This window comes from Bos indicus x Bos taurus, chromosome 8 (genome assembly GCF_003369695.1).
Source record: "Bos indicus x Bos taurus breed Angus x Brahman F1 hybrid chromosome 8, Bos_hybrid_MaternalHap_v2.0, whole genome shotgun sequence".
NCBI classification, from domain to species: domain Eukaryota; kingdom Metazoa; phylum Chordata; class Mammalia; order Artiodactyla; family Bovidae; genus Bos; species Bos indicus x Bos taurus.
The window spans coordinates 108,730,001-108,754,901 of NC_040083.1; the positions used below are offsets into that span (position 1 = coordinate 108,730,001).

The 24,901-nt window shown below is 43.7% G+C and overlaps 1 protein-coding gene across 1 annotated transcript in view; it reads right to left on the reverse strand.

Moving 5' to 3' along the window:
- The window catches only part of BRINP1 (BMP/retinoic acid inducible neural specific 1), a 198,869-nt gene that overhangs the window by 72,531 nt on the left and 101,437 nt on the right, over window positions 1–24,901 (reverse strand). Inside the window, exon 3 of the mRNA XM_027550652.1 lies at window positions 394–584. Coding sequence (XP_027406453.1) covers window positions 394–584 — 191 coding nt within the window. The remainder of the gene's footprint in view (window positions 1–393; window positions 585–24,901) is intronic.

Consider the following 24,901-nt stretch of genomic DNA (forward strand, 5'->3'; position numbering starts at 1 on the left):
TTTGTAAAATGATAACCTCAAGTTATCAGCCCCTAAAGCAGATTCTGATAAACAAAAAGACTTCTTGCAACAATATCTCAAATTTAATTTTTCCCTCAGATTAGACTGTCCTCCAAAGGAATCAATACAATAAGATTAAACATTCTGAACAGATTGAGCTAATTCCAAGGTGATGCCATTGTTCCCACAAAAAGTTAGAGAACTCTCAAGTTAGATTTTCCCAGAGAACAGAATCAGCCAAGACAATCTGGCTTCTCTGACAACATAGCCTTCTGAGTGATGTACAATGGCAGAGATGTTAAGATGGCTTTGATCCCAGGCCACCCCATGGTCCCCTCCCTCCCAGACCCAAAGTCACGACCAGGTTATGTGGCCCCGTGACTGTCGACCTACCTCCCAAGGTGGCAGAGATGAGGAGGTGGGTGCCGTACTTTTTGATGACGGTATCAATGAACTGCTGAGTGGTGGGTCTCCTGCCGAGCAGGCGGATGCTCCTTTGAAACTCCGGCATGAGGGGCACTGGATGGCGGACCAGGTCTCTCCTCTCGATGGCTGTGTTCCTCACCTTCCAACGGGCAAACTCCCTGGGCAGAAGAGATGGGTGAGACTCTCAGCTTACTAGCTCTACCCCCAAGCCAAGTCCACCCAACCAGCCCATCCAGGCATGTATCCTTAGGTGAGAGTGCTTGCAACTATTTTCAGTATTTGTTAACTGATACTTAGCTCTGGAACCCTTGCTCTTTTCAGCACCACGAATATTTACTGCATGCTTTTCTCATCACTAGGGGCTTCCCTGGTAGTTCACACCGTAAAAAGTATGCTACAGCTGAGGAGACCTGGGTTCAACTCCTCGAACGGAAAGATCCCCTGGAGGGAGGCACGGCAACCCACTCCAGTATTCTTGCCTGGAGAATCCCATGGACAGAGGAGCATGGCAGGCTACAGTCCACAGGGGCGCCAAGAGTCAGACACGATTGAGCCACTGACACAGTCTCATCTCTGGGATACCACAGTGAGCCAGAGAGACGCAGTCATGCTGTCCTGATGCTTACGGAGCATCAGACCCAAAAATCACTGTCATCTAGTTGCTTATTCATCTCCCTCACTAGAGCGTGAGTGAACCCATAGAGATGGGATCGTCTTAGGTACATGGTACATGGTACATGGTGGAGTCAAAAGCATGCAGGCTGGACGAATAAATAAGCAAAGGAATAAAGAAAGGAAGGAAGGCTCTGTACCAATGGACAAGGCATAAGGCTCAATGCAACTTGAAAGTTGTTTGAAGACAATTCCACGATCCAATAATGAGCCCAGGACTCAGCTTCAATCGAAAATTTCCCATGCATTCATTGAACAACTACTATTTGAAAGAAACTAAGTTATGTTCTGAACACCAAGTGAGGGAATTTCCGCTCTTCCCTTCACTAATGATGGAGAAAGTCAAGATGGAGAGACACTGGACTTGGGAGTCTACAGTCAGGGTCTCACTGTGCCTCCTGTAAATTATGGGGTGTGATCTTGGCCAGAGGATGTCACTTCTCTGGATCTACATTTCCTTATGTGTAAAATCCAATTAATATTATCTATTTCCTATTGCTGGTGGCCAGAGTACATGAAGCATAGGGTGTGAAAATACCCTTGGGAAATGCCAGGCATTAATCCAACGTGAAAGTTTTATAACTTTTATCTCCTCACACATTCACGGATATATGAATCATTAAAGGGTCACAGGTGATGGACGAGGAGCATGCAAACCAAATACAAGTAGACGCTTTAAGGGCCTTGGTTCAGGTTGTTTTTGCTTTAATAATGACCTCTGTTCCTAGCAAAAATGGAGCTCCCCCTGGAACAAGCAGCTCTCTGACCTGTCTGAGTTATAAGCTCCAGGTCCCTTGAGCAAAACAGATTAGTCAAGAGGACAGTGAGGTCAGCCCAGACAGATGATGGGAGTGGGCGTCTAATGAAAAGGTCCCCTCTCCTGCCATAAGCTGGGAGAGATGAATAAAGGAAGGGGCATGGAGCAAGAAGACACAGAACAGGGTGGGAAACAGGACAGAATATGTCTCGGTAATTCAGTGGTGGAGTCTGACCCCTGATGCAGAGAAAGCTGTGTCTAAAGAAAAAGCTTCCACAGTGACAAGCATTTCCAAGCCTCTGAGCCTACGGTCTGTGTCTGCTTAAGAAACCTCTGTCCATAATTCATAATGCAGTTTGAATTCTAAATAAAGTCAGCTCAGTGCTCTATACGAGGTAGGTACGTATCAAATCTACCAACTGCACTCAGTGAACCTTGCAGGGCACCTGCCCAGGGCCAAATATCATGTCCACAGGAGGGAGGGGACACACCCCAGTCTCATGTCCTTAAGATGCTCATAGTCCAGCAGGACAATCACGCCCTGCTTATTGTAAACCAAAGGCTACAAGACGCAAAAGAAGGAACGCAGACTTCTGAGGTCGGTAGGGGAAGCTTCAGTGAGAAGGTCACGTCTTAACTACAGTTTTGTGATTTAAACAGAAATGTAGTTTAAAAAAATCCAAATACCCACGTAGATGAAAGGGCAGGAGCAGAGTGAGTAAGAGGACACAGAACACTTTATGGGAAGAGCTGCACAGGAGGTGAAGTGTATGAAGGAGAGGGTGTGAAACGGGACAAAGTGGAGCACGTGGGGTGACCAGGCATTAGAGGTGGGGGACGTCAGAGCCAGCTGAGGGGGTCTCACAGGGGTGGTCAGCAGCTGGTAGCATGAGTCCCTAAGATTACTCATCCTGTTCTGGGTAATCTCCTCCCCCAGAGTGCAGGCTGAATAGGACCCAGTGATTTGTTTCTCATGAACAAAATGTGAAGGAGACAGCACGTGAGTTTAGTGATCAGGTTACAAAATACGGCAACTTCTTAGCCATAAGAAAGAAGGAAATGATGCCATTTGCAGCAACATGGACGGACTCGGATGTTACCACACTAAGCAAAGTAAGTCGGACAGAGAGACAAATGTCGTGTGATGTGACTTATACGTGGAATCTAAAACATGACTCAAATGGAAATATCAGTGAAACAGAAGCAGACTCACAGACGTGGAGAGCAGACTGGTGGCTGCCAGGTGGGTGGGAGGGGAGGAGGGGGAGCTTGGGCTTAGCGGATGCAAACTGGCACATACAGGATGCACAACAAGGCCCTACTGTGTGGTGCAGGGAACTGTATCCAACATCCTGTGATAAATCATAATGGAAAAGAATGTGGAAATGAATATACATATCTATGGCTTCCCAGGTGGCACAGCGGTAAAGGATCCGACTGCCAATGCAGGAGACGCAAGAGACAGGGGTTTGATCCCTGGGTCAGGAGGATCCCCTGGAGGAGGAAATGACAACCCACTCCAATATTTTTGCCTGGAAAATTCCATAGACTGAGGAGCCTGGCAGGTTACAGTCCATGGGACTGCAAAGAGTCGGACATATATATATATATATATATATCTGAATCACTTTGCTAACCCTAATCCTAGCCCTAGCCCTAGCATGAATTAACTGATAATTTACAAGTAGAGCTGTAAATCAACTATACTTCAATAAAAGTATAGTTTTAAATCAACAATACTTCAATAAAATTACTTAAAAACCACCCAAAGCATGGTAACTTCCATTTTTCCCCTCCCCTCCATTTCTCTCTCCATCACCCTCTCTCTCTTTGTCCTCGTCTGGCTCTCATGCTGCCTTGATGTGAGATGCTCTATCAAGAGATCTGTATGGAGAGGAAGGGAAGTCTCTGGTCAACAGCTTCTGAGGAACAGAGACCACACGGGGGCTGGGTGCTAACGGCAGCCATGTGCCTGAGCTGGAAGGCTGACCCTTCCCTGCAAAGCCTTGAAATGATGATGGTGTAGCAAGAGCAAGGGCATCTTGCCGAGCCACAGCCAGATCCCCACCCATGGAAACTGAGATAATACATAGAGTTGTATTAAGCTACAACCTGCGTAATCTGTTTCTCAGCATCAGATGACCAAGAAAAGATGATGAGAATCATCAGATATTTTTGAGGAAAGAGTGTTTCCTCATCAGCGTATCACTGACATGTATAAAACTATACATATATATATATATAATGGAATTAAATATATATGTATAGGCATAGAAACATATACTTCTTTCAGTGTTATAGATAAATAATAGTTTTAAAATATTATGTTATATAACTATGCTATATACAGGGATAATATATATACATAACTTTTATTTATGACTTACAAACTTGGGTTACTATTTTTTTTCATGTGAATATGTCTACATTCCTCAAAATTAACATGAATTTACACGCAGAGAGGTTAAAAGCTGTGTCAAAAGTCACACAGCTCATTACTGGTAGAGCTGGGAGTAGAAAATTTGTATCCTGATTCTTAAATCATTCTTTTAATGTAGATATTGAGAAGGAGAATATAAAAACCATGATAAAACCAGTACTGACACAAAGGAATGATGCCACACCACCATCAAATTACAAATCCCATGATTTAACTTTTTTCTTTCTTTCTTTCTTTCTGTCTTTTTCCACCAACCTCCACATTCTTTCTGATGTTCACCAGCTATACATCCAGGGTCTGCCATCTGTGTTGCTTCCCTGAAAAAACTAGGGAGGAAGACAATGCTGTGTTCCTGGTTCCTCCCTCACCATGTGGATGCTGGAGGATGCACTGTGATCTGCAGAACTCAGTGTGCACACTCGGGAAAAGTTCAGTCACTGGGGGATGTTATGAAGTTCTGACTGCCAGGCACTGCCTGTTCAGCACCACAGACAAGGAACTGATACATCTTACTGAAAAAGAGTGGATGTTTAAGAAAGTTATTAAACAATTATGTGCTATTTGCAACAGTCATTTTAGTCATAGAGGGATCAGAAAGAAGGATCTCTAACCCAGTCTGCAGGAGGGGCTGGGGTGGAAATGGGGATGTCAGAACATCCTGTAAAGCTTAATCTTGAAAGGAACATTGCATGTGGCTAGATGAAGACAGGGGAAGGATATTTTGGGAAGAATGAGCTCCACGTGCAAAAATGCCAGAAAATAAGAGAAAAGGACAGTAGTTGGAGAGAAAGGGATACATATGTGTGTAGCATTCATGTGTGTGCATATGAAATGTAAGAGGTAAAAGGCTGTCGTGACCACACAATGAGGGTTTTCTGTGTTGAACTGTGATATTAGATTTTTATATATAAAAATTATATATTAGATTTTATATATAAACTATATATCTATAAACCATATAAACAGAGTTTATCTGTTTATCTGTTTTATCTATAAACTATATATCTATAAACTATAAACTATATATCTATAAAGTTTATCTGTTTTATCTATAAACTATATATCTATAAACCATATAAACAGAGTTTATAGATATAAACTCTTTTCTTAATGGGCAATAATAAAGACTAAAAATGTTTTAATAATGAGTCTACATGACTCTGTGACAATCAAGGGAATGCTGGACCTAATAAGACTGTAACCATCAGGATACCATGATTTTATCCTCTTTACCAAAATACACTTAAGCAAAAGGTCTTCATAGCACCTGGATCTATTCAGAAGTAGATGTAAACAACTGAAATAGTTGGTTTTGCTTTCAAAATTTAAAAACACTTGTTACTTTTCCAGATCTGCATTTACAGCAGTAAACAAATTAGGTAGAAGTCTTGCTATCAAGGAACTTACGTTCTCATGAGAGTGGACAGCTAATAAAGAGACAAATGCGTACCATGTCAGAGGGAGAAAAATGTATGAAGACAAATACACAGCAAAGGAAGGAAGTACGAATGTCCAGGGGAAGGGAAAGATGGAGCTCCATATTTGTGGTCAGAAAAAGCTTCCTAATTTGATGACATTTAAGGAGACTTGAAGGAAATAAGGAATGGTGGAACAGCAATCTAGAAGAAGGAACAGCAGGTGCAAAGGTCCCGAGGTAGGAATAAGCTTGCCAGGTTTGGAAACAAGGAGGCAGGCCGAGATGAGCAGATGAGTAGAAGGGATGTTACGACAGGAAGGGTAATAAGTATATACACTGTCAAAACATGGGAAGGGGTTGGCACCAATCTCACAAGGCAAGTCTATATTCAGAAAATATTTTTTATTTTTAAATTTTAAGTAATATGGAAAGTCAAAAGAAGATTTTGAGTAATGACACCATCTAAATTGTGTTCTAAAAGAGGGGTAGGTAATCTTTTTCTGTGAAGGGCCAGATAATGTTTTAGGCTCTGAAGCCATAAGGTACCTTATTACTCAACTTTGTCCTGGTAGTATGAGGAACCACAGACAATAATAATTGAGAATGGCTGTGTTCCAATAAAACTTTATTTACAAAATCAGGTTTCAGGCCTGATGTGGCCCACAGTGAGTATGACCCCTGTTCTAAAAGCACCACTGTGATTCCTTTCATAAAAGTCATCAGATCTAACCCACTCAGTTCATAGATGGCAAAATTGAATTTGTGAGACAGTAACCTATTTGCCCAAGATCACACAGCAAATGATTGGCAGGGCTGAACTCAGGGCCTAGGGCTCCTGATTTCAAATGCAGTGGTCTTTCCACTGGAACATGCCACCTTAAAAAAAAAAAAAAAAGTAAAAGAAAATAAGAGCGAGAAAACGTCTTGCTGGTCATGTTGTCTAACTGCTCTGCTGGCCCAGGAACAATTTCGTGTAAGTTCTCAGTGAATTGAGCCAACATAAAATATATCTATCTTTCTGAGTCCACAGAGCAAGCAAATTCCCCTTGGAGGAGGAGGCAGAGCTCACAAAGGCATAGGATAAGTTTATGCCCAATTAAACATCCCAGCAGGGCAGGTGAACCAATTAGACTGAGATTAAAAAAGGATCCTGGATGGAAGGCATGGGGTGGCTGCAGCAAGGCCCATCGAATTGGGGGAGCAGAAGGTGGAGGGTGGATGATGACAGAGGCCGCGATGGGTGGAGACTGGATCCAGGGTCGTAGGATTTAGGATGAGGGTAGAGAGCAAACTGCAATCCCAAGACTCTCATTTCAGAGCACTGTTCTCATAGTAATCCGCCCTTGTCTTCTTTGTCAGCTCTCTGCTTTCATGCATGCACACGCACACACACGCTGAGAGTGAGTTGCGCTGAAGGAGAAAGGACTGCGAGCAAGCAGAACTGGCTCTGTGCCCTTGGGGAGGTGTGTGTTTACTCTCCTGGGAAATAAGCTGATTGTATTAGATGCTCTTCAGTTCTGTAGCTCGCAGCCAGGGCCTCGGAGATGGCAATCTTGACTCTGCCATCAATTAGCTGTGAAACCACGACGAGTTTGCATATATACTGCAAAAAAGATGCAGATGCCATCTAGGGGAAGCATATCTACCTTAAAGGGGTGGGTTTAGAATTACATTAAATCATGGAGCACAGCATCTAGAACATAATAACCCTCAACAATAAGGCAGTACTAAAGTTAGTATCAATCTTTTCACTGTCGCCATGCCCTGGAAGGAGCACCTCTGGGAAGCTGGAGGACAGAGCATGATGGACAACGGGTGGGAGATAAGAGGAAACAATCCTGTTCTTTTTAAAGCTCTCAGTAGGTAGAACTTTTGTGGTGGGATTTGATTCCTGTGAACTATGTTACAAGTAGTGAGTCTGTTTTCAAGAAATGGACTGAGTTTATAAACTTCCTCCCACTCTCATGTATGTGATGAAGACTAAAAAAAAAAAGCATATTCCAGGTTGTTCTGAGAGATAAATGAAATAATGGTTGGAAAACTCTTTGTAAACTGCAGCAAGGTATGGACAGTCGTAAGCTGCTGTTGATATTATTATTGTCACTTGCAAAGGCCCAGCATCAGTGATGTTGCATGCCTGCGTGCTAAGCTGCCTCAGTCGTGTGCGGCTCTTTGCGACCCCATGGACTGCAGCCCACCAGGCTCCTCTGTCCATGGGGATTCTCCAGGCAAGTATACTGGAGTGAGCTGCCATGCCCTCCTCCACGGATATTCCCAACACAGGGATCGGACCCAGGTGTCCCACATTGCAGGTGGATTCTTTACCATCTGAGCCATGTTACTATTCCTTAAAATGTCCTCTTTTGTTTCCTCGTGTGTAAAGTGGGGGAAAAAATTTCTATTTCTCAGGGTTGTGAGGTGAACATCTCAGCAATGCTGAGTCCTTAGTGAACACCGGATAAATGTGAGTTTCCTCCACTGTTTTCTACATAACCAAAGTTACTAACGACCTCTAACAAAGTGGGGGGTTGCTTTACTCTTCTTTACTAAGCATGTTTTGCAGTTTTTTTCTTTTTTTTTTAATTGAACCTGATTCCATAGCAAAACCAGGTGAAGGGATATTCAAAAACACACCTACTATATAGACTTTAAAATACAGAACACTGGGGAAAAAAGGAGGAGAATAAAATGAATTTTAGATTAAAATTACCATGCAAAATTAATCATATAAAATCCTGAACACTTGATAGAAAGGGACAACAAATGTCTCTGAGTTTCCTTGCAGCCAGAAGAAAAAGGGAATGCGGACCACAGAGCCACATAGTCAAGAAGAAAACAGATCAGTTGTTCAAAGTTGCTGGAGATACACAGAATCTTGGATGCTGTGATAAGATATACAAATGTCTCCCATGATTTTTCATAAAGAGATGGATGTAGTTGAAGCTGATGGGGAATATCCTCACTGATCCACCAATATTTGATTGGTTCAACGTAGCCTAATGCATATGTATGAAACAGGCACTAACATTACTGTCTAAACAGGAAGTTATCCAGTGATCTGACTTAATCCAAGGATACATTTTAGCATATATAATCATTGCAGATGGTGATTTCAGCCATGAAATTAAAAGACACACCTTGGAAGGAAAGCTATGACCAACCTAGACAGCATGTTCAAAAGCAGAGACATCACTTTGCCAACAAAGGTCCGTCTAGTCAAGGCTATAGTTTTTCCACTTGTCATGCATGGATGTGAGAGTTGGACTATAAAGAAAGCTGAACACCGAAGAATTGATGCTTTTGAACTGTGGTGTTGGAGAAGACTCTTGAGAGTCCCTTGGACTGAAAGGAGATCCAACCAGTCCATCCTGGGGGAGATCAGTCCTGGGTGTTCATTGGAAGGTCTGATGTTGAAAGCTGAAACTCCAATACTTTGGCCACCTAATGTGAAGATCTGACTCATTGGAAAAGACCCTGATGCTGGGAAATATTGAGGGCAGGAGGAGAAGGGGACGACAGAGGATGAGATGGTTGGATAGCATCACCGACTCAATAGGCATGGGTTTGGATGGACTCCAGGAGTTGGTGATGGACAGGGAGGCCTATTGTGCTGCAGTCCATGGGGTCGCAAAGAGTCGAACACAACTGAGTGATTGAACTGAATTGAATCTTGCCTTGAGTTCCGAAGAATTGATGCTTTTGAACTGTGGTGTTGGAGAAGACTCTTGAGAGTCCCTTGACTGCAAGGAAATCCAACCAGTCCATCCTAAAGGAAATCAGTCCTGAATATTCATTGGAAGGACTGATGTTGAAGCTGAAACTCCAATACTTTGGCCACCTGATGCAAAGAGCTGACTCATTTGAAAAAACCTCGATGCTGGGAAAGATTAAGGGCAGGAGGAAAAGGGGACGACAGACCATGAGATGGTTGGATGGCATCACCGACTCAATGGACATGAGTTTGAGTAAACTCCAGGACATGGTGACGGGCAGGGAGGCCTGGCATGCTGCAGTCCATGGAGTCGTAAAGAGTCAGACATGACTGAGGGACTGAACTGAACTGAATAGACATGGTAGATGCCAGTTCAGTTCCTGGGTTGGGAAGGTCCCCTGGAGAAAGGATAGGCTACCCATTCCAGTATCCCTGGGTTTCCCTGGTAGCTCAGGTGTAAAGAATCTGCCTACAATGTGGGAGACCTGGGTTCGATCCCTGAGTTGGGAAGGTCCCCTGGAGGAGGGCATGGCAACCCACTCCACTATTCTTGCCTGGAGAATCCCCATGGACAGAGGAGCCTGGTGGTCTACAGTCCATGGGGTAGCAAAGAGTCGGACATGACTGAGTGACTAACCACAGCACACCAACATAGACGTGGTATCTCCAATAAATGTTCACTGAAAACATAACTGATTAAGGTTACAGGATGTTTGCATTTGTTTATTTTGGGTGGCTTATTCCACTGACTGCGTTTATTTGGGCATGAAATAAAAATAAGCCTCTGAGTGTCTGGGGCTGCGGGGAGGGGAATCTGGGACCACATCCATTACTATTAGCAGAAAATTAGCCCCAGAGATGAACAGGGGAATCATAGAGGAGGGGAGTGAGGAGATGAAATCATTGAGCTGAGAGAGAGAGAGAATGTATTCCCCTTGCCTGCTGTTCCCAGCCTCTCCCCACATGTTCCCCAGTCAGCTCAGGGAAGGGTGAACCCAAGGGCACATGTGAAGTGGAAATTATCCATCTTAACATCATGGTGTCCTCGACAAATCCCCTGCCTGTCTCCATGCCCCAGAACATAAGCAAGAAGACAGCTGAGGAGTCCCAGCAGGCCAAGTGGATCTCCAGGGTAACTTAGGTCTAGAAGGGTGAGGAGATGAAACACAGAGAACAAGCAACCAACCAAAAACAGCTGTCCCTGAGAACGTGATTGTGAATACTGTTATTTTAACTAGAAGCAAAGACACTGACTTAACTGTAGAGCAAATAATCCTTGCTCACAATTTGTAGGTCAGTCTTTCTATTTTCCAAAGTGTGTTCACTTAAGTACTGGCATTTTTATTCTTCTGCCAAGCCTAGTAGGAGTTCTGAAGGCTCTTATGGGAATAAAGTTCAGAGAAATGGGAGCAACTACTTCAGGGGAAGCATCCTGGAGTTGGGCTGCATGCTTCTTACTGAGCGGAAACTTGAAAGGGATAAAAAGAAACACAACAAGCACGCTTGGAATGGCCCAGCTTTGAGAGAAATGGACCATCTCCAGAAAAGCAAGTGGGATTCTCCATGGAGCAGTGTACCTGAGGACAGGGACCACCATGGGGGGTTATGGGAATTCATCATGGGGAAAGTGACTTAGGTTTTTTTTGCTTTATTTCACTCAGAGCTGACAGAGCTTCCTGAGACACCCTTAGTCACCTGAGCTGCCTTGCAGTCATACCCAGAATCCAAAATATCAGAATGAGGATGAAAAGGGGTTTGGAATAAGCATCCAAGGACTTTGCTGCCATTTCACCAATGAGGAAACTGAGACTCAGGAGAAATGGACTTGCCCAAGGTCTCAGCACCTTGGATGGCAAGAGGAACCCAACTCTGGGTTAAGGGTCTGCCCTGACTTGCCATCCCTTCCATCATGCCAGTTTTGTGGGGTCTGTAGTGCACTTGGCCCTTTGCAAAGCTCCATCGTCTATACATTTTCCTACTGATAACCTAGAAGGGGGACACTTCCATCCTGGTTACAAGTGGGGACACTGAGGTCGAGGGCCATGAAGGCCACCTGGCAAACCCACGTTAGCACTGGGACAAGAACTCAGATTCCAGGTGCTCTGTTGGGGTTCCACCCTGCTTCTTCCTGTCCCCTCCTCCTTGGGTTCCTCCCTGCTTCTTCCTGTCCCCTCCTCCTTGGGTTCCTCCCTGCTTCTTCCTGTCCCCTCCTCCATGGGTTCCTCTCTGTTTCTTCCTGTCCCCTCCTCCTTGGCCCCCTCTGGCATCGCAAGCCCAGTGGAGGACAGGCGTCAACCATCCCAAACCAGCCTGTCAGGAGCACCTGTGATGCTCTGCAGAGGAACAAAATCCAGGATATCCAGAAAAAGCCAATGATCATCCCCAGAGCACCTGAACAAAGGGCGCAAAAAAGGTCCTTTCTTGACATGTGGGAGGAGCTCAGAGTTTACAGCCAGAAAGTCCCGGCTTTGAACCTTAGCATAAAGCCACTCATCAGCTGAGCGGTCTTTTGCAGATTGCTCAGCCTCTTCAAGCTTCTTTATCAGTGCGACTGCAATCCTAGTACTCACCTTGCAGGGTTGCTGGAAGGATTAAGCATAATGAATGCAATTAATCTGGCAGTAGTAGCTACTCAATAAACGTGAGCTATTTATCCTTTGGCAAGGCTTTCTAAAAGGGGAGTTTGTCACATAACACATAACTTTTAATGGATATTTTAAATGATCTTAATATGCCCGTGGGCTCCAGGGATTACACAAACTGCATATAAATAAAATATTTAAAATTCTGTTTACTCGATTTGTCTCTCTGCTTATTTCCAAAGCATCTATTGTGAAAGCATGACTCATAACTAAATATAGATTAATAAAAGTTTGGAGCAGCAATTATTTTCCAATTATCATAAATCCTATTAAACATTGCAATTAGATGAATTTTCTTTTTCAGATCACAAAATTTGAGAGCTCCAAGGAACCACATAGAACGTCTCAGTACTGCCTCCAATCTTTAGATGGAAACTCTGAGAGGGAAGATCATTTTCTCAGGGACACACAACTGGGAAAGTGTGAACTGCTCAGTCGTGTCCGCTTCTTTGTGAGCCCATGGGCCGTAGCCCACCAGGCTCCTCTGTCCGTGGGATTCTCCGTGCAAGAATACTGGAGTGGGTTGCCATTTCCTTCTCCAGAGGATCTTCCCCACCCAGGGACTGAACCTGGGTGTCCTGTACTGCAGGCAGATCCTCCACAGTCTGAGCCACCATGGAAGTCCAGTAGCTGGTTTTATAAAATCCAAGTCTTGCACATCTAGACGTCTGCTCATTTCCCTCTGCCACAGCACATTTTTCTAGGAGAAAATATGAGCAAACTTTTCCCCCAGCAAGTATTACTGCACTTAATTGCCAATCTTTTTCTTGTTAAAACATTTTAGGATTGTCAAGCATGCTGCCACCTGAGAGCCTCCTTCAAATCTGCTTCCCCGTGAGGTCCTTCTTTTGTTTCCTTATATAGAAAGCTTCCCAGGCCCCGCTTTAAACTCGTTAAGAAAGATCTTTTTCTTCAATCCAGTCAACACACATTCACTGAATTTCCGATCTTATACCAGGAATTGGCAATTTAAGGCCGTCCTTTACTTAACTCAAATGTTTCAAAGTTCTTAAAAATGATTGAACTCAGGGGACAACAACCTATGGCCCACAGACCAAGTTTGTGCCTCTGACTGTTGTGGAAGTAAATTTTTATTAGAACACAGTCATACTCATGTGTTTCTGTATTATCTGTGTCTACTATCACACTATAATCTCAGAATTTAATAGCTGCAACAGAGACCATAGGGTCCACGGAGTATAAAATACATACGATCTGGCTCTATAGTGAAAATGTTGGCTGATGTTGGTTTAATCCATTGAGCTGGCCAGTCAAATGATGCATTTTAAGGAAATAATAAAAATGCTAGATTCAAGATTTATAGATTGAGCTACTCAAAGAGATAGATCATTGAATTCTGTATTTTTTTAAAGATTCTTCTGCCCTAAAAATATTTTAAAAACACCGGACCAAAGAAAATCAGAAAAGAAGGATGTTTCCCAGACAGCCTGCCTCAAGCTCCTTTAAGACTAAATAACAAAGTCATTACTTAAATACACATTAGAAGTCATAGATTTAAAAAAAAGAAAAGCCTAGATCACACCTGAGTTAAGAAAAGAAACATGTTTCAAGTGAAATTTGTGATTTGATGATTAAACAAGGTAATTGATTTCACATACGCAATGATGAAAAAAATACCATGCAGGGGTCGATGGCATGCTCAGAGGTATGTGATTGCCCACGAGCTGCATGAAGAAGGAAGGTACCACCGATTTTCCTTCTTGGGGGATGAGCTGTAGTGCCATGAAACCCTGGTTCCAATGGCCAGAACTGTAATGACCATCAAGAACTGATAGCGAGGCCAAGTGCCACTCAACAGAGCAAGCTTTTTCTGACTGTCAGAATGAATCAGAATAGAACAGGTTGCCCTGGGAAGTAGGGAGCCCTTGTCTAAAGATACAGGAGCAGAGTTTGAGTCACTGATTGACAGAGATGCTTATGGAAGGGATTCAGAACCCATGCAATCACTGGGGAGTGTTGCTGTTGCTGTCTTTACTGACTGGGAGACCCTGTGTGTCTCAGAAAAGAACATGAGGAGCTGTCTTCTGAGTGCCCAGGTGAACTGGAGATATTTCCTTGTAACCATTTGACAGGTCTCCTGGTCTCTCAGACACCAGGATTAACAATAGTTATGGGAGAGATGGCCTATTTAATTATTATTTTTAGTCCTGAGTTAATTGAATGATACTCTGAAACACATTGAGAGATGCCAGCCACCTGCTTTATGCCATGGCTGCCCCCAGACTCTGAATGTTAATTTTATTTTCTCTTCTAAAGCACCTAAATACAGTTCCTCTCTGTCACAGGATCCTTCAGTCTCTCCCTCTCTCTCTTTTTTGGCATCCCTATAAAAGATGAGCAAGTTTTATTTTTCCTGGGCATAAAGCTATTTTAATGGCCACATCCATCCTACCAAAGTCACTGTCAATCAATGATTCTCCTACAAGTTCATTTGGTACTTTCCAGAAGAATCCAGCTCCCCCCTCTCCTACACAGATGCTTATCCACCTAAATTCATAGACTTAGCCACGAGTAAAACTTCTTTCCAAACACTGGACATGGTTGACTTTTCAGATTGATATGCCTAAAACATAAATATATAATATTGGGCACCAAATATGGGCCCAGTGCTTTGCGTTAAGCACAAGCGCCCTGGGCAGTGGTTATAATCATCTCCATTTTATAGATGAGGAAACTCAGGTTCAAAAACCTACCCAGGTTTTAACTCTATCACACTATGCACACACTAGATGCGACTTACAATGACATGCAACCTAAGATTCTATTTAGCAAGCTAATTGCTGGCTATGAATTGATATGAACTATTCTTAAACTAGCTTGTATTTTTTGCATTTTCAGAACGGAACTACCAATATTTTGGCCTCCTTAAGGGCTAACATTCGGTCTGAAAGAATGAGCACTGGCCTTTGACCAAAGGCATCATAAATCTACCATCTACTGTACCATAATAAGCTGGGCTATCTTGGAAAAGCCATGATTTCTCTTTGGACTTCACTCTTCCTATCCGTAAAGTGGACTGCTGAGTTGGATGGGCAGCCAACAAAAGTTGGATGACTTTTGTTTAGACATGAAACAAGCTGGATTTACAAAAGGCAGAGGAACCAGAGATCAAATTGCCAACATCCGCTGGATCATCGAAAAATCAAGAGTTCCAGAAAAACATCTACTTTTGCTTTATTGACTATGCCAAAACCTTTGACAGTGTGGATCACAACAAACTGTGGAAAATTCTTCAAGAGATGGGAATACCAGACCACCTTACCTGTCTCGTGAGAAATCTGTATGCAGGTCAAGAAGCAACAGTTAAAACTGGACATGGAACAACAGACTGGTTCCAAATTGGGAAAGGAGTACACAAAGGCTGTATATTGTCACCCTGCTTATTTAACTTGCATGCAGAGTTTTGTTTTGTTTTGTTTTTTTACAAAGTTGCTCAGTCGTGTCTGACTCTTTGCAACCCCATGGACTATACAGTCCACGGAATTCTCCAGGCCAGAATACTGGAGTGGGTAGCCTTTCCCTTCTCCAGGGGATCGTCCCAACCCAGGGATCAAACTGGGGTCTCCTGCATTGCAGGTGGATTCTTTACCAACTGAGCTTGCAGAGTACATCATGTGAAATGTTGGGCTAGACGAAGCACAAGCTGCAATCAAGATTGCTGGGAGAAATATCAATAACCTCAGATATGCAGATGAAACCATGCTTATGGCAGAAAGTGAAGAACATCTAAAGAGCCTCTTGATGAAAGTGAAAGAGGAGACTGGAAAAAGCTGGCTTAAAAGTCAACATTCAAAAAACTAAGATCATGGCATCCGGTCACATCCCTTCATGGCAAATAGATAGGGAAACAATGGAAACAGTGAGAGACTATTTTCTTGGGCTCCAAAATTACTGTAGATGGTGACTGCAGCCATGAAATTAAAAGACGCTTGTTCCTTGGAAAAAAAGCTATGACCAACCTAGACAGCATATTAAAAAGCAGAAACATTACTTTGCCAACAAAGATCTGTGTAGACAAAACCATGGTTTTTCTAGTAGTCATGTATAGGTGTGAGAGTTAGACAATAAAGAAAGCTGAGCACCGAAAAATTGATGCTTTTGAACTGTGGTATTGGAGAACACTCTTGAGAGTCCTTTGGTCTGCAAGGAGATTCAACCAGTCAATACTAAAGGAAATCAGTCCTGAATATTCATTGAAAGGACTGATGCTGAAGCTGAAATGCCAATATTTTGGCCACCTGATGTGAAGAACTGACTAGGAAAGATTAAGGGTGGGAGGAGAAGGGGACGACAGAGGATGAGATGGTTGGATGGCATCATCGTCTTGATGGGCATGAGTTTGAGCAGGCTCCTGGAGTTGGTGTCAGACAGTGAAGCCTGGTGTGCTGCAGTCCATGGGTGGCAAAGAGTGGACACGACTGAGCGACTGAACTGAATTGAAACACTGGATTCATTAAGTCATTATTTCAAGTAAGTTTTTGTTTGTTTTAGAGCATTTACCATGATTCTGTCTCTACTTTAGTTGCTAGGGTTCCAGAAAGAACAATACAGAACTTGAATTTTTCCGGGGAAAACACACAGGATAATTTTCAAATAAATATTCTGTAAAATAAGTAAGTTTGATATAAAGGGCTTCTCTGGGAATGGGGATGGTCACAGGATCCTGTCTCTTCCTTCACCACCATACCCCTTTGGGCTAAGGAGCCCAATTTGAAAACTCAGTCCCAGGCTCCATCTGTGCTTTGTTAAATGGGATCCATAAGCCACCTGCACCAGAATTCGCTGGGAATCCATGTTAAAATACAGAAATGAAAACTCACTCCAACTTAGCAAAGGTCTCAGCCTCTGCCTTTCTAACAAGCTCCCAGGGGGCCCCTCTACAGAGCAACATTGAGAACCTGAGGACTGAAGGGCTCTGGCGTTTCTACTCCTTTGGACACTCTTCCCATCACTCCCTCCTAGTAAACTCTTTCCCGACCTCCTGGATCTCAGCTGAGCATCACTTCTCCAGGAAACTTCCCCGTCTTCTCCAGCCAGCTCTGGCCCCCCGACCGCTGAACACGAGTGGCAGTCATGGACACGTGTGACAGTTTATTGTCATCCCCTCCATTAGACAGTAGCCTCCACGGGGCTGAGACTGTATTCATTTGGCTTCATTGCAATCCTGGAACTCAGAAGTGCCCAATAAATAATCCTTAAATAAATCAAGGCAGTACAAGTCTATGAATATTTTTTTCTCTACTTTCCAGCATTAAGAAACTCATTTTTTAGGCACCTCTGCAATCAGATTATTTCACTTCCAATGCCTAGCCCCTGGAGTCTGGCAAGTTACCTCAGGACTCTGTTTCCAAATTGCCCAAGTCTTCTGTGACTTCCTGTTTCTATTTATTACCACACCCTGTGCCAGGCGTAGGTGGAGGTGGCAATTTAAACCTCAGAAGTGAGGAATTTTGGAATTAATCCTCAACACCTTAGTGCTTTCATTTTTCCCTTTTCCAATCAGTAGCACATCTAATAAGTCCAGAGAGCGGCAGGAAAGGATTCTTATGGGATTAAAGAAAATGAGGTTCATAGCCAAGACACATGGAGGTGCAAATGTCGCCCACCTGACTCCCCTGCTTCAACCTTGACAAGTCTACAATTCCTGCTCAATATCACAGCCAGAATTATCTTCCCAAAGTGTGGGCTGGCTCTTGCGGCTGCCTCCACCTTGTTGGGAAGCCAACAGTAAGCCCTCACTGTCTACAAAACAAATAGGAAACGATCTGGATTCTGAGACTTCTCATGACCAGAGTTAAACCTGAAATTCTTAGCTCCTTTGTCTATTACCCTATCCTTACTCTGGTCAAATTGAACTGCTCTGTGATCCATTCATAACTCATATCAATTTCCTTACATGTTTCTTTTCTTTTAAATTTTTTTACTGGAGTACAGTTGATCTACAATGATTCAGGTACACAGCCAAGAGCTTCAGTTATACATATATATATACACACACACACACACACTTTCAGGTTCTCTTCCATTATAGGTTATTAATAAATATTGAGTACAGTTCCCTGTGCTATCTAGTAGATCCTTATTTATTTTATATACAGTAGCATATATCTATTAATCCCACATTACTAATTTATCCCTCCCCCTTCCTTGCAATTTTATGAAAATTCCAGAGCTCAGCCACCACCTAAAACACACTCCAGATCGCCTAACTCTTGAGGGGAATGCCTTCTATGCAACTACTTACTTCACTTCCTTCTTCTTCATCTCTAATCTCCCCTGGCCCTGGCTGGTATGCAGCTTAATTTTTTATTAATATCCCTCAAGTGTGCAAGCCCAGGGGCTTCCCTGGTGGTTCGGTAGTGAAGAACCCACTTTCCAATGCAGGGTGTGTGGATTGGATCCCTGGTTGGGAAACAGATCCCACAGGCTCCGGGCAGCTGAGCCCGCACCACAGCCAGGGAAAAGTGCAGCACGCCGCAGTGAAGACCCTGCGTCCACAACCAAGGCCCGACACAGCCAAAAGCGGGGAGATACTTTTTAAATAAGTGTTCAAACTCGCTCTTACCTCCAGGCTTCCCTACCTTCATGTACTATTTTCTGCTGGGGAAAAAAAAAAAAGATTCTTCTATGTTACTTGTTCCTTCTTACTCACCAAGAGAGAGCATTTGGCACTTCTCCAAGTATTAATATGTATTACCCTGTACTAGAGTGCCTTTCTGTCAAGCAGTAGTCAAGATAGCTGTAATACCAGAGATGTATTTTGTAAGTAAAATCTATAGGATTTGCTGATATGGGGGTATGAAAAGAAGAGAAGAACCATGGATGCTTTGGGTTTGGAGTAGAAGTAACTGGGTTGATAGTAATGTCAGTAGACAAAAATGGAAACACTGGTTGAGGAGTACAGTTGAAAAGAGAAACCAAGAATTCTGACTTTGATGTGACACATTTAAGAAGGCTACTAAATAGTTGGCTATATGAGCCTGAGTTCAGGGAGAGGTCTAGGCTGGGAATATACACGTGTATCATCAGGATAGATTCTATGACACCATGAGAACAGGTAAGAACAGATGAGATCATCAAAATATGGGCATCAGAAAAGAGGCCCAAGGACTGAGATGAGAGTGTTCCAATATCCAGAGACTGGAAAGAGGATTCAGCAAAGACACTGAGAAGGTGATCGAAGTGAGTAAGGAGGATCAACAGGAGAGAGGGTGAGTAAACACAGTCATTTAATTAACGTACAATTGTATTTCTTTACCATCGTTCTTAGGAACTGGCCTCTGCTCACCCCTCCAACTTCATCTTCTCCCACTCTTCTCGCATTAACTGCACCGCCAACCTCGGTGGCCTTTCTCTGTCCTCAGACGGGCCTGGATGCTTTGGCTCCCAGTGCCTTTACAGCCAGAAGGGGCCGCACTCCCCTCACATCTGCAGGGTGATGCCCTGGCCACTAGCTCAGAGAGGCAATCTGTGACCACCAAAGCCAAACTAGCCCCCACCTCGTTACCCAATTTTCATTTACTTAGGACAGTTGCGTCAATGTCTGCAGTTACTTCATCCATTTGTTTATACTTTATTATCTTCCTCTATATACTCTTCAGGCCCCAGCCCTTCCCCCACTACAACCTGAATTCCAGGAGAAAAAGGGTATTGTCTTATCCATTGGATGGTTCACCACATGAGCCTACTGACCCTGCCCAGAATTTATTAGGTGCTCAATAAACACATGTTAAACACAAAGAATTCACCTGTCCAAATCCCATCCATCAAGACCAAAATGAAATCTTCTCTCACTTCTGGAAATTTCCTTAACACCTCTGCTTCAAGGCAAATGTGAGACAGAGTAACATGTTGTAGAAAGAGGGCAGGTCTGAGCATCAGGTCAGAACCGGGCTCAAGTCCCACATCTGCTTCTCATCAGCTGGGTGGCCTCGCACTCCTCATGTGAACTCTCTGGGCTTGTCTTCTGCACAACGGAGATGATAGAGGCCCTTCTTGCCCAAGTTTCTTGTTAGACATAATGGATGTAAAGGGCTGGCCATATAGAGTTCATAAGCGGGGAGGAGTATCTCATAACTGCCATCCTGTCCTCCCCTGCATTACCCGAACCTCTCATGACCCTGGACTACGATTCTTTTGCATGTAGGGTTTGTTCCCATCAAACACTGTGACTAGCAATGCCAGTCCCTCTCTGTCTGGGTGCAGGGACTTGCCATTTTCTGGATTCCTTGTCAATGCTTGTGGAGTGATGCACCCCTCCCCTTCCTCAGGGGCATGCAGGATGTTTAGCCTGAGTTTCTTCCACTTCATATTTACCAGTGTCTTATCCTGTCCAGTACTTGCATTGGGATTGTGGGAGTTTGCCCATATAATCCCCTGCTGGACACTCTTACTTCATGGCTCCCTTCCACTTTTTATTCTTCCTTCCCCCGCCCTCCCTTTAAGCTAACATTTATACAGTGCCTTCCAGTTTGCAAAGCACCTTTCAAATATCTGAGTTGAATCCTCAAGGTCGTCCTATGTGTTGAGATTTTTATCTGCTCCGTTTTTTAAATGCTGAACCTCTGGCTCCATAGGTGTGTGATTCTGAACACTCTGCTCTCTCCACTTCGCCACACTATCCACTCATCCATTCCACTTTTCACTCATTCATGCGTGCAATACACTCACTCAGCAAATATCAAGCCCCAGACACTGTTCTAAGCATTTGAGATCTATCAAAGGACAAAACACTCACAGATCTTTCCTTTCTAAATTTCTTTTCTAGTAGGAGGAGGAGGACAAAAAAATTTTTAAATGGTTTAAGCAAGTAAAATAAAACATGCTACATACTATGGGAAAAAAAGAGAAGGTGGAACACGGTCAGGGAGATGGGGAGTGCTTGCAGAAGGGAGCACAGTATAAAATAGGATGGTCAGTGTCAATGTTACTGAGAAAAGACCTGCAGGAGATGGGGAGTGAGCTATGTAGGTTTCCAAGCAGAGGAGATCCCAGGAGAGCTGGTGACCATACAGGAGTGTGTGACAGGCAGGGAGTAGCAGCAGGTGTGGTCAGAGAGGGGTGTCTGACCATCTAAGGGTTTGGTGACCACTGTGATATGATGATGTTGGTTCTTATGCTGAAATAAGTAGGGAGCTATTGCAGGTCACTGAGCTAAATGACTGGCATGACCTAACTTACATCCCACTCAATGCTGATGAGAACGCGGTGGAGCAAGAGGATAAGAAGGAGGCTTCTGCCATCATCCAGGAGAGAGAGGACAGTGGCTTGAACCAGGGAGGAACAGGAAAGGGCACAAGCAATGGGCAGGTTCTGGGTTTGTATTTTCAAGGTAGTAAACATGCGGTTTCCTAACAGACCAGATGAGAGATATGAGCGAACAAGGGGAATCAGGGAAGAGTAAACAGCATTTGGCTTGGGCAACTGGAAATATGACTCTTTCATGAACTGAGATGGGGAAAGCTATGGGTAAGAAAGCTTTGGCTGGTGATGGGGAGAGGCAGTCAGAGGTACAGGTTTGAACCTGACATACTGAGATGTCTACCTAACATCCAGGTGAGATGTTCAGTGTGCAGCTGGGAATACAAATACAGATCTGAGAGTGAAGTTTGGGCAGAAATATTATTGATATGTCTCACTCACTTTCAGAAATCATCTGAGTGAAGACTTTTTCAACCCACCAATAAGTGCCTACTATTTAACTGGTAAATGTGCTAGATTGGTGTTCATATGTCTGAGAGAAAATGAGCAAAGTTCCTGCCTCACAGTGCTTACAGTCAATCAGGAAGAGTCAACATAATAAATAAATAATTATGGTAATTACTTATGATAAGGTCCTTGGCAGGGGAAGTACAGTGTGTAATGGGATTACATAGTGGTGGCACTGACCTAATCTAGGGGTTTCCCTGAAAGTTTCCTGAAGGAAGGGATATAATAAGACGATACCTGCAGAAATATTTAGCCAGAAGCACAGGAAAATGAGGAGTATTTCAGGCAGAGGGAACAGTGCAGAGGTGAGTGAGGATGCGACATATATGAAAGAATAAGAAAAGTTTAGAGGGGATCAGGTAGGTGTAGGGTGGAGGGCTTGGTGGACATGATGAAAGAAGATGCTAGAAAAATGGATGCTGGCAGATCATAAAAGGATTCATCTAGAGGATAATGAAGAGAATCCCATAATAAGAGGGCAAATTTAGACAGTTTAGAAAGCGCTTTCACAGACTCCCCATCAGAGGAAAGGTCTGTGAGATGCTATCAAAAGGATTTTGTTTGTCCCAGTTGGTGGTAGAACCTCTCCTGTAGCTACTCAAGACTCCATTTATCTTAAAGAAGGGAGGGAGGGAGGGACGAAGAACAAGCAATCCCTCAGGACGGCCAGGGTGTGGAGTTACTGTGGGAATCTCAGGCCCAGTCTTTCTATGCATTAACCGAGGCCAGACCCTAGCCTGATCTCCTCTTGGGTTTTGGCAGAATGTGAGCAGGCAAAGCAGAGGTACCAATATCATGAGAAGCCACACGCCTGGCAAGAGCAGAGGGATGCTGGGTCCACCTTGGTATGCATCATGTCACTGAGCACCGGCCAGGGAGAGAGGAGGGCTGCTCACCACTGAGCGAGATCCCAGGAGAAGTCACTAGGTTCGATTCGTGGATTTTTCACCCATTCATTCAACCTGTGGACAAGAGCTGCTGAAGGTGACAGGAAGCGGGTAATATTCAGGAAGCATTTGCACGGGACACATGGCACTACAAAGCCCGCCTTAGATCAGGAACTCCTCCCAGAGACACAGTCTTTGTCATCAGTGGTGCTTCTCCTCTCAGTACAACTGATTTCAGCAGGTCTCCTGTGTTAAAGTTGTTGTTTGAGCCAGATCAAACAACAGCCTTGAACCGAAGCTGATTTGAGGGCCACCTTTCCCCACGCCTACTCCACGCTGAACCCAATCTTGAGCTTCCCACTCCATTATAAGGACAAGATGTATGGGCCAGGGTAAAGCAGAAGGGAGCACAGCAGTCCATTTCCCAGAACAGGCTGATCAATACCTTCCTTTCGAGGCCCCATCCTGGAACACACCATCTAATCAAAGTCCATGACTCTGGCCCATCCTGGGAAAGGAATGGGACAGGTGGGAACTTCTCAGGCTGGTCCAGCTGGTGCCCAGTGTGACTCGCCCAGCAAGTTCTTTGCTGGGTGCTAGGGACCTAACAGTCAGACACACCGCTCCTCTCAAGGAATTCCATCTGGCAGAGAAAACTAAACTCGAAGCTCTGTTACATTGGGGACCACCTGGAGTTCTTGATTTATTGCATCATCCCGAGAGCTTAGCCTGTCAGACCCTCACTATAAATATTTATGGAAAATGGCACATACATTGGGGAGAAAGGTGAGTGGGAATTCGTATGATGGTGCAGACATGTCCTGCTGGAGGCGCTGGCAATGGAGACGGTGCTTTCAGTAGACATGGATGCGGCACATGGGTGGGGGAGCAAAGGGATGGATGGGTGGTTGGGGTCACAGAGAGGCCAAAAATTATTTTCAATCTGGGAACCCAAGTGCCTTATGCTCTGGGATAGAAATCATTCAGTTCACTCTGAGAGCTGCCAGAGGGACGCCCGAATGCCTGAAGCATTTGGGTCCAGATGTCCACACACAGTAGGAGAGCTGATGTCATGAGATGAAATGGAAGAGCTCGGACTGTGAGCTCTGACACTCAAAGCATCACCTGTGATGTATTCTGGCCAAAAAGACATATCCTGTACCTAAGCAAGAGTCCAGACCTAACCTCCAGTTTACAGGAATTACAGGGGACAGAGGGGCAGGATAATCAACACCACAAACGAAGACCCTACAAATAGTGCTCTGGATTCTTCAACCCTGAATATCCATTGGAAAGACTGACGCTGAAGCTGCAACAATTTGGCCACCTGATGTGAAGAGCAAACTCACTGGAAAAGACCCTGATGCTGGGAAAGACTGAGGGCAGGAGGAGAAGTGGAGGACAGAGGATGAGATGGTTGGATGGCATCACTGACTCGATGGACATGGGTTTGAGCAAACTCCTGGAAATAGTGAAGAACAGGGAAGCCTGGTGTGCTGCAGTTCATGGGTTCACAAAGTCAGACATGATTTACCGATGGAACAACAACTTCACAAAATCAGGATTATTAAAAAATAATAAATAAAGGCTGGGGTAGACAGTTTTATATGACAAGAGATTGGAGATACTAAAAAAAGAGGCAATGAAGCAATCTATGAATTTTGATTGGATCCTGGAAATGAAGAACAGCAATGAAAAGAATCTTGAAGAATATTGAGGCTATTTGAATAAATATATACTATTTATTAGGTTGTATTATGGGACTATTGTTAATTTGCTAAGGGGTTTTAATAGTATAATTATTTATTTACTATGAAATGTATGTATTTATTATTTATAGGAAGATGTATTAATTATATTAATAAATTTATTTATTATTTATGCACACTCTTATTCCTAGAAGAAGCATGCAGAAATATCCTAGGAAGAGTAGGGGTGTGATGTCTGCATTCCTGTTATTTCTGAGAAGGAAACAGAGAGACAGGGAAAGAGAAAGCAGATGTAGCAAAACGTGAACGATTTTCAAATCTAGGTAAAGAGTATATACAAACAGAAACAGATTCACACACACAGAAAACAAACTTATGCTTACCAGAGGAGAAGAAGGAGAGGAATAAATTAGGAGTATGGGCTTAAGAGATACACACCACTATACATACAAAATAAGTAAACACCAAAGATTTACTGTATAGCTCAGGGAACTATAGTAAATATTTTGC